The 9,901-nt window shown below is 41.3% G+C and overlaps 1 protein-coding gene across 3 annotated transcripts; it reads right to left on the reverse strand.

The window, feature by feature from the left end:
• Positions 1-1,379: 1,379 nt before the first annotated feature.
• Positions 1,380-8,327, reverse strand: LOC147991238 (uncharacterized). Of its 3 annotated transcripts, none has more exons than XR_015602419.1 (7): positions 6,940-7,682; positions 6,778-6,850; positions 4,667-5,456; positions 3,076-3,189; positions 2,451-2,480; positions 2,337-2,366; positions 1,380-2,252 (listed from the first exon to the last, which is right to left on the reverse strand). XR_015602419.1 is itself a non-coding variant. In XM_087521313.1 (7 exons), exons 1-3 carry the CDS (start codon positions 8,217-8,219, stop codon positions 5,407-5,409), a joined length of 402 nt encoding a protein of 133 aa, XP_087377439.1. In that variant the 5' UTR covers positions 8,220-8,327; the 3' UTR covers positions 2,206-2,252; positions 2,337-2,366; positions 2,451-2,480; positions 3,076-3,189; positions 4,667-5,406. The 3 variants fall into 3 exon arrangements, 1 of the variants encoding a protein (XP_087377439.1); XR_015602417.1 differs by having other exon boundaries at positions 4,667-5,163; positions 5,241-5,456; positions 6,778-7,682; XM_087521313.1 differs by lacking the exon at positions 6,940-7,682 and adding an exon at positions 7,941-8,327 and having other exon boundaries at positions 2,206-2,252.
• Between the last annotated feature and the right edge of the window lie 1,574 nt (positions 8,328-9,901).

Genomic DNA, 9,901 nt, shown 5'->3' on the forward strand with positions numbered 1-9,901 from the left:
GCAAAGAGGACGACGACGCCGATGAAGCGAGAGGACGCGATGCAAGGCTCTTGGTCCGTCGCCATGGATGAGAAACGTCCATCTCTAGCAGTGGACGAACGGTCTTGGTAGGCGCTTCGGCATGGTGGAGGACGGTGGCGATGGATGGGGTGGAGGACGGCGCCGATGGATGGGGTGGAGGACGGCGGCGATGGATGGGGTGGCGTACGGAGGAGGCTGGTGTGGGGATGGCGTTCTAGCGCGGACAGTGTATGAATGGGAAAATGGAGGGAGAGGTACGGGGAACCATGTTTTTGGGACGCGCCTGTCTGAAATATGGGAAAGTTACGAACTTAGCCCCCGTTTAAAATGTGGACGTCTCGTCGGTTGGGGATAGGACGGTAATCTCGCAAATATTTGCCTAAAGCGATTTCGGGCGAGAGGGTGTTTTGGTGCCCATGGTTGGCGCCCATGGTGTATGAATGGGGCTGACGGGTAGGGCGCTTGTGTCACGTCTGAGTGAAGTTACAAACCTGCCCCTATTGAAAATATTTGCCTACATCGATTTCGGCCGAGTCGAGTTTGTTTTGCCGCCCACCGTGTATGAATGGGGAAATGGAGGGAGAAACAGAGGTCTTTCGGAAGAGCTTGAATCAAATGTGTTTTGCGGTTGATGTTTGGCGCCCATCGTGTCGGAATGGGCTTAGAGGCGGTCGTGTCATGCCTAATTGAAGTTACTAACCTACGCCTATTGAGAGCAGTGGAAATCGGGCCGATGAATTATCCGTGTAAGGGGTAGACAGTAATTTCCATCTCCCAAACACTTGGCTTCGGACAGCCGACGTGGGAGTGGACATTTTGCTGCTTTTTTCAAATTTTGGGACAATAAGCATCCATATTTACCTTGCCAACTAAATTTGAATCCATTTTGTATTCCTATACGAATCTTTATAAATCATTCTATGTGTTTTTATATATCTTCAAAAGCACGACAATGATGTATTCCACTGTCATATATGAATATGATTTACAAATGCCGATAGTCGAATTCAGAAGCTAGAATCCAGTTTAAAGTGAATTCAAATATTTGGAACACTTTATGTCCAACTCAAATGTCACACACAGCATAATGTGTACTTCCATTTAGATATGTACACAAGCGATGTATCAAGATTCAAATACCAAGTCAATCAACCAATAATGTACAAAACTAACAGACATATGTACACTTATAGAGTATATGGATCAATAATATCAACTAACATACATAAGCCAGGCCGATGTACTCTTTTTTTGCTAGAAGAGCATCCTTTTTTTAGCGAAGCTAGTACATCATCTTGGCCCTTTCCGATGCGTGCCACTTATGGTCCATCTATACTACTATTATTGTTGAATGCACATTCAGCCCGATTGGCATATTTGTAAGTCTGGCGCAACAATCAAAATGAAATGTCTCCGAGTCTTATCAATTAATACAGACTTGTGCTTAAATAAAATTACAAACCAAAAAAACAAAAAATAATTATTGCATGATCTCTAAAACAAATGGTTTGATCGATTACACGAACAAACAACACAAAGGTTATTCAACGATGGAAAGAAAAATTCACCTATGATTTACCAAGTGGGAATTTAATTTCCTTTTTTCCTTTAGGACCTTAACAATGCAGTCAGTCTCAGCTTGCTTCGTTTTGAAATCTACCAAATGTTTAATGGTTCTCTTGAGTACTACTCATGATTGTGTTGTTTGCTTCCTCAACATGTCAACTTCATCTCTAAGTGCAGAAGCAGAATCTCTTTCTACCACTAGTTTAGCCTATAGAGCATCAGCAGTTGGCAATTCATGATGCACGATTGGGCCGGTGCCACTGCTGTGGGATGATACAACGTCCATGGGGACCTCGCTCTTTGATATTGGGCTAACCTGTTTTGCCATTAAAGTTTTGATTGGATTCCGAAAAGTTGAAATTAGCAAAACATCTCAACTGGGAGTTATAACAGCAAACCAGTTAAACAAACAAGGAAATAAAGAGTTTCAATTGGATGTTGAAAAGTAGTTAGTAACATCATTGTAACCGGTTGTTGCAGCAGCAAAACAGTTAAACAAACAAGTTTTGCAAAAGATACCTATTGTGGCATTGGAGTTTCTCTTGGATCCTGAAAAGTTGAGTAGCGAGTAACATGATTAGAGCAACCGGTTGCAGCAGCAAAGCAATTAAACAAACAAGTTTTGCAAAAGGAACCTGTTGTGGCATTGGAGTTTCTCTTGGATCCTGAAAAGTTAAATAGTCAGTAACTTGATTAGAGCAATAAGTTACAGCAGCAAACTTGTTACACAGATTTTTTTTAAAATGTACCTACTATGCAATTGGACTTCCAATTGGATCCTGAAAACTTGAAGTTGGTAAGATGATTATAGCAACAAGTTACAACAGCAAACCAGATAAACAAGGAAGTTTCTGAAAACATACATGTTCTGCCAACAGAGTTTCAGTTGGATCCTGCAAACTTGAATGTTAGCAATCAATAAATAAAGTTTTGCAAGAGCCATAAGCAACTAACATCAAACTAGTAAAACTAACCAGTTTTGGCAACATATTTAATTACACATGAATTAGTAAAACTAACAAGTTCTTGACAACGTATTAAAGTAACAAGTCGGTACCATTTACCAGCAACACAGACATCTGTAAATTTCTTTGATGTAAGTAAAATGATTCCAACACAGATATAAGTTAAAAAGACGGTGTCCCTCATATAAACCTGATAGTTGTCTATCTATGAACATGCAAACATTACTAGTGCTACAAGTGATAACAGCAAACCATTTAAACAAATAGGGTATCCGAACGTAAATTACATGTGAATTCTGCTGCATCCTAGAAGTATATATGACCAGCTATCTACGTGTTTAAGTAGCTATTTAAGTTCAGGAAAATAGGTAGTTCTTAACAGTAAGTATGAAACAAATAGATAGGCGCAGTCTATAATAGGATTAACAGGCTATGGCATTATGTAATCAGTAGGAAACTAAATTAAGCCAAGCAACGTAATTGAACAATTTTGCAATAAGTGGCTAACTAAAATTCTACTTACGCTAGCTCTTTGTACAGGCACACTGCAACTTCTTTTTTGCTTACAAGGTTCTACGAAGGAGTCCATGGCATCAATTTCTTGAATACGCGGTCCCAATACTTCTTTCTTTCCACACTGCATTGGTAAGTCGAATGGTTAATCCAGTAAGATGGTGCATCCTTGATATGTTATATGAGGACGTGTAGTCAGACTAGTTGTAGTCACACACATCGCACTAGCTTTTAGTGTATATTCCATGCGATTACATTTGGCATATCGAGATCTAAGCAATCTACAATAGGATGAAAGACTGTCATCCTTCACATTATTGCGGAACTCAGTTCATAGAAACAAGCAATTCAACCATTCTGTGGGTAAATCAAAAGTGCCACTCGAATATTTTTCACTACCCCAATCATACACGCAAAAAGGGGCGACGCCACCGTAGGGGCTGGTATGGGCAGCCGCCTCGGGTGGCTGGAAAGTGTGCACCTAGTTTGAGTCGTCTAGGTTGGCCCAGGCTAATTATGTTCGTCCCAACGCACGAGCAGGCAATGTAAAAAATGAAGAAAATGTTTCAAATTGGATAGGCCAATAACGTAAGTGCAAGGCAGGCCCTATAGCAGGCTCGCGGCCCAAACAAGTGCCTCCCATATCGATCGACAGCAGGAAAAATCCCAATTTGTTCCCTCCAGCCTCCAGTCTGGTTCGCTCCTAACATAGCCGTCGCTGGACAGACCAACGCAGCACTTCCTCGCGCCCTCATTGGAGGGCGGTCGCCGGGCTTCAAGCGAATGGAAGGACAAGAAGATGAAAATCCAGCCCTGGATGTAGCCTGCGTGGGAGGCAGCGACGGCAGCACGAGCATGGCATCGAGCTTGCGCAAACGGACAGTCGCAGCTTGCAAGAGCAGCATGCGCAACGAGCAGGTACATCACATCCCTAATTATATATAATTCAACTGTTCAATTTCTGTACAATAGTTAAACCTGACGGTGTTGTGAAACTGCTTCTATGTAGGGAATCTATGAGAAAATAAAACCAATTTCTGCTTATTTTATAACTCCCCCAATCAATACTGAACTGACTGAATCTAATGTATCTAATCAAGTTTCCGGTGCAAACATACAAGCTCATGTTATTCTTGAGCCTAGAGTGTCTAATGAACATACTACTAATGAAGGATTTGATGCAAACATTTTACATGCTCCTGGTCGTGAACATATCTATATCTATCTATCTATCTATCTATCTATCTATCTATACATCTATATATCTATCTATCTATCTATACATCTATACATCTATCTATCTATCTATCTATCTATACATCTACTAATTAGGCACTCCCAAGAAATTCCCATGTTAATTAGTAATTACGAGCAGTTCATCTCATGGGACCGAATTATTACGATGCAGATTAATGCTATGGATTTTTGTTTTAGATAACGCTAGAGATTGTTTCAACATGGACAACAAGTCCAATAGGCTCACGTAAGACAAGTCCAACAGGCTCACGTAGCCTAATGAAAAGGATCAAGTAGGCCAATTAAAACAAATCCATCTCCATTGTAGAAAAAACATTTCCCCCAAAAATAAAAAAACAACTGACCCGTGCAGGCGTGCCTGATCGGTCGCTTCTCCTCTACAGCGGCATCGGCATGACCACTCGCTTCTTCTCTCCCTCATCGGCAGATCGGACAGAGCCAAAGCACCACTTCTCATCCTCGAATCCATCTAATATTTTTCTCTCCCCGGTCCTGTCTGTCCCCAAACTTTCAATTTTCATGGATTTCAGGTTATAACTACAGTATATTACAATCCTAAAACCGTTCAGCCCAATAAATAAATCAATCTCATGGTTTTTGATGCAGTAGAGGTGGTGCACGGATAGCAGTTCGAAGCAGCCTCGGCGATTGTCGTCGTTGGCAAGGTTTCAGAGTGCACGTTCGTCAGCAGTCGCTGCTGGCCGCAATCCGCACGAAAGTAACATGTAGCCTTTATTCTCCTGTTATACTACCAAACTCTTCTTTCCCATTGGCGTTTTGTTGAGCTGAGCCCTAGCGCCAGTGTTCATCTTTCTTTCCATCTACGTGTGCCATCTTTTAGCTGTCCTTGACATCAAGATTCATCAGTGCTCGCTACAATTATCAATGAAAAAGTACGACCCACAATCCAAATCTTACACATGACATCGTTGACTGCAGGCTGGGAGGCACATATCCAGGCAAGCAGCCAGCAACGGACCTAGGTCACGGCAGATTCCAGGAACTATTATGGATTGGCAGCATGCAAGATTCACACCCCAAACTCGGTTTGAGTTCACGTGCTGCGCCGGCGCCGGAGAGCCGATCACATCGTGTGTCCTGTCCGTACTTCGTATAGTGTGCTTGGGATGATGTCTACAAGCAGATCAAGCAGATTACCATATACTATATGTAAGTATTAAATACTTAGATTAGTTCATATATTAATGATCTGAAACAAAACATTCGTATATAGTGTGCTTAGGATGATGTCTATAAGTATAAATGTTTTGTTTCAGATCAATGTTTCAGATCAAGCAGAGATCTATGAACTAATCTAATTATACCAAAATCTATGCAGTTACACAGTTAAGGTTATCAGATCAATGTTAAAGTTTTAAATGTCTATGGGGTTCATAGATAATTGTTTCAGCTTTCACTAAGTGTGCTACCACACTATATTTTGTATCTGAAGGAAACAAGTTATCTAGCAATAAAATCAATTATTTACTTTCATGTGGATATCATTTTAATTTTGTAGGTACATGCAGTTTTGTAGATGCCTCATGTTAGATTTTGTTCGTAGCTACCTTGATGAAAAAAGGTGGTAGTGAGCAAACTAAAAGTAATTCTGTTGCAAAAAAAATGACGTCAGCAAAGAATACCAATGTAGAATTGTTAAATCTTCATATTAAGCTTTGGAAAGGAAAATGTTTCTCAGTTGGTGATGTGCGAATTTCGTCTCCTGTTTACATTTCCCATTAGTGAAATCCTGAAATATGACTTCTGGACTTGCGTGGAAAGAGTTTCTGGATTATGAAATCATGACTAATTCCTATAAATTTTACAAATATATCCATATATTTGCCTTCTTATTGGTCATGACAAAGTTGTCAAATGTCCGGACACACAAGTAGATTATGTTGAAACTTCACCGCCACCTCAAGACAAGAGGACTAGGTAATTATTAGTCCTATTAATGTTTCTTTCCCACTACCACGAGTTACTCCCTACGTTCCTAAATATAAGTCTTTCTAGAGATTCCAATATAAACTACATACGGATATATATAGACGTATTTTAGAGTGTAGATTCACTCATTTTGCTCCGTATATAGTCCATATTGGAATCTCTAAAAAGACTTATATTTAGGAACGGCGGGAGTAGTTTTCATTGATCTTCAAACTTATGTTCATGTGAACATTTTCTGCTTACAATAATCATTATCTTATTAAGACATGTCTGATTATTTTGAACCTTATAGTATATACATGATAACATATATCTATATGGATAGTCATAATACATACCAGCCAGACATTTTAGAATGGCTAATTTCCATTATCATTTTCTTGATTTAAGGAAGTTTTCAATCTTGAAACTCAGTGTCTACAAATCTTGAAGATGAAACAGAGAGCAACAAAGAGAAGCAAGAGGTGCCAAATTAACAAACAGGGACGACGAAATCAAGAGGTACCTTGATGCTTGGTACATATCCTGATGTGAAGCCTCATGGCACATATTTCAGTTTCCTCTTCAGTATAGAGAGCCTGCGGTTGAAAGGTTAGAATTTCACCTAGAGAATGAACATGTTATGGTATTCCCGGACTCGGTGGATTTAGATAAAATTGTATCTCACCCTAACATAGAAAAGACAATGTTCACGGAAGGATGACAGTCAACCAATTGCATGACGAAGCTCGCAGTTTGACGTATGCACAGTTTCCAACCAAATAGATTTGGCATACAAAATAGAAAGAATGGAGGAAAAGATGTGGTGGGAAAAAAACCATAGGCAGGATTTAGTATGCACAACCAACAAGCGGTTATATGTCACCAAGTGATTCAGAATGGCCTTTCATTCTGAAAAGGAGACAATACCCAATATCAGTGTGCTTTGCTATGACTATAAACAAAAGTCAGGGGCAATCTCTCAAAAAGGTTGGACTCTACTTAGAAAGGCAAGTGTTCACACAGCTCTATGTTGCAATGTCAAGGGTTACCAGCAGAAATGGATTGCGGATACTCATATCAGATGAAGAGCGTCGATCCGACAAGATTGCAAAAAACATTGTTTTCAAGGATATATTATATATATTTGTTTTTTAATAACTAGAATTAGAACAGGTACAACCATTCTTATATGACTAAATATAATGTGTTGAAGACATAGCAGCCTTATCTTTTTTAAATGGTTTTCAATAGTTGTCTCTGAAATATTTTATTTGTCGCAAGGTACTTCTCTCTGCATTTACAGGCAAACAAAAATATTGGGGGTAAGGGCTCACAACTGATTTCACAAAATCAATATCAGTTATATATGTATATGCATCAGGGAGGTGGTTCTAAAGTTACAGAACCATTAAGGAACAAAGATCATTTTCTCAATTACTATAACATGTATTTCTTAGATAGCCTAGCAATTCATATCCGGTCTCACAAATAATAGAAAATTGGACAATGTAATCGCTAAACAAAATACTGAAACAAGTAATTTCGTAGCTGCATCTGCCCAGCAATCTCCTTGATGGCTCCTCCACCATCGTCTCTGAAGTACACTGCACAGCAGGATGCAGACATACGCTACTCAAATTTATTTAATAGATTGAGGAAATGGTAAGGCAATGGGACGATAAGCACCTGTTCGTACAAATGCTGGCGCTGGATAAGATAATGCTCCTTTCTTTGGTAGATGGATAGGAGCCGTCGTCGCTGCTGCTGGATGAGGAAACGCCGCTTAACAGCTCTGGCGCCGGAGGAGATTGCAGCTGCGGCGGAGACGGCGTACCACACCGCAAAGGGGAACGGCCAGATGGCCGGCGCTCCGGCCGGCGATGCGATGCAGTTCGCGAAGGAGGACTTTAGAAGGTTACAGATGCACGCGCTGTGCACGAGAGCCACCGGCGCAGCTGCTCCCATGGCGCCGGTCAGAGGAGCTCACTAGACAGCACGGCAGCGCCAGCCAACCGCGGCCGCCGAACCCGCCGCTCATGCTAGCAAAAATCTGTGACTAATAAAACTACGCACGTCTAAGCAGCCACGCTGTCACTCACTACAGAAAATACATTTTTTTAGTTGTACAGAAAATACAATTGTTACTAATTACATTTGGTTTCATATATTAAAAATAATCTGTAATAAAACTACCCTCTCCGTATCAAAATATAGAACTTTTTAAGGCTAAACTAGCCTAAAAATGACTTATATTTTCATATAGAAATAGTTTATCGGACCAATTTTAATTCACTAACAAAAATGGGTAAAAAAACCAGGAAAAATATTTCTGTCTCCTCACAATTTTATTCTCAATGGACGTCACAACTCCCTGCAAATAAACTACTTCCTAAATACATCCAAGTTAGCGTTAAGATCGGTCAGAGAGAGTATATTATCAAAAAAGGAAACTTCCAATCTCAATCGGACCCATGTAATGCCGTCATAAAAAGCAACTATAAATCATAGCAAATCTAACTGTTGAGTATACGATTCGCCCAAGGAGTTTTCTAAGGTGTTCTAGAATTGATCACCATCATGCAAAGTAGTAAGTTAAGAAATATGATGCTAATTTTAATTTTAGTTTTAACTTTAATTTTAATCTAAAAAATATATAAATAAATTGCAGTTTAAAAAAACACATTTAGCCATCTTCCAATAATACATTCATTAAGGAAAGGAATAACCGTACATTTCCATCATTTGTCCCTGGAATTAATATGCTAGCCCGTGCAAACGCACGGTTTGGCGACTAGTAGTGTCTAATGAGAAATCTAATGCAACCATTTTGCAAGCTCCCATTGATGGATTTAGTGTCTAATGATATTATGCTATGTTGAGAGAGACAAACAGATTTGCAGGCATTGATGACAAGCAAATTATAGTACATTTTCATGGCTTCAGGAAACATCGAGGTCATTGTCGGTGTACGAAAATAGGGGTCCTTTTTGTACCCCTTCACTTGTGCGCGGGCAGTCGTAGCCACATGCTTGCGGCCACGCTTGGCGGGGCAGAGGAAGCGAAGACACAAGACTACCAGAGCAGTGCCAAGCCGAAGGCGCGAGAAGCAGAGGGACAAGGTGGGCTTTCCCCGGCAAGAGCCTTGCCGGGGCAACTTACATAGCCCCGGCTGCCGGGGGGGGACTTGCCCAACACCAGCAGAGCCGCCATCCTTGAGCCTAAGGGTTCCGACACCGTTGATAACACTGGAACCAAGGTTCGGGAGGCGCCTGCATGGTGGCATGTGGATCTTTGTAAAGACCAAGAACATACAAGACTAGATGAGGACCAGAAGACGGAAATCCCCCGGCAAGATCCTTGCCGGGGATGACCCTTGCCGGGGACACCCGCGTGACCCCAGCAAGGCCCTTGCCGGGGACATCTGCGGGGCCGCAGCCAGGCCCCCACCTGTCAAGACTCCACCGTCGTTCCAACATAGCAGTCAACTCACCAACGAGGCAGGCACCTGCATGGCGACGTGCAGCTTCCAGGCCAACTTAGCGAGCACCTGCGTGGTGGCATGCAGATCTTCGTGAAGACTCCGCCACCGCACCAACTCAGCAGTCAGCCAGCCAGCGTGGTGCTGCACGCCTAGTCAGCTTGGACGC

This window comes from Triticum urartu, chromosome 1A (genome assembly GCF_056163025.1).
Source record: "Triticum urartu cultivar PI428250 chromosome 1A, HENAU_Tu73, whole genome shotgun sequence".
NCBI classification, from domain to species: Eukaryota; Viridiplantae; Streptophyta; class Magnoliopsida; order Poales; family Poaceae; genus Triticum; species Triticum urartu.

Excerpts from the sequence above, each read along its gene's own strand:
- LOC147991238 (XM_087521313.1), bottom strand. The coding sequence starts at position 8,219 with ATGGGAGCAGCTGCGCCGGTGGCTCTCGTGCACAGCGCGTGCATCTGT. Across the intron at positions 6,851-7,940 it reads GCCAGCATTTGTACGAACAG|GCTCTCTATACTGAAGAGGA; the intron begins GTGCTTATCGTC and ends TTTCAACCGCAG. Across the intron at positions 5,457-6,777 it reads GATATGTACCAAGCATCAAG|ACATCATCCCAAGCACACTA; the intron begins GTACCTCTTGAT and ends ATCTGCTTGTAG.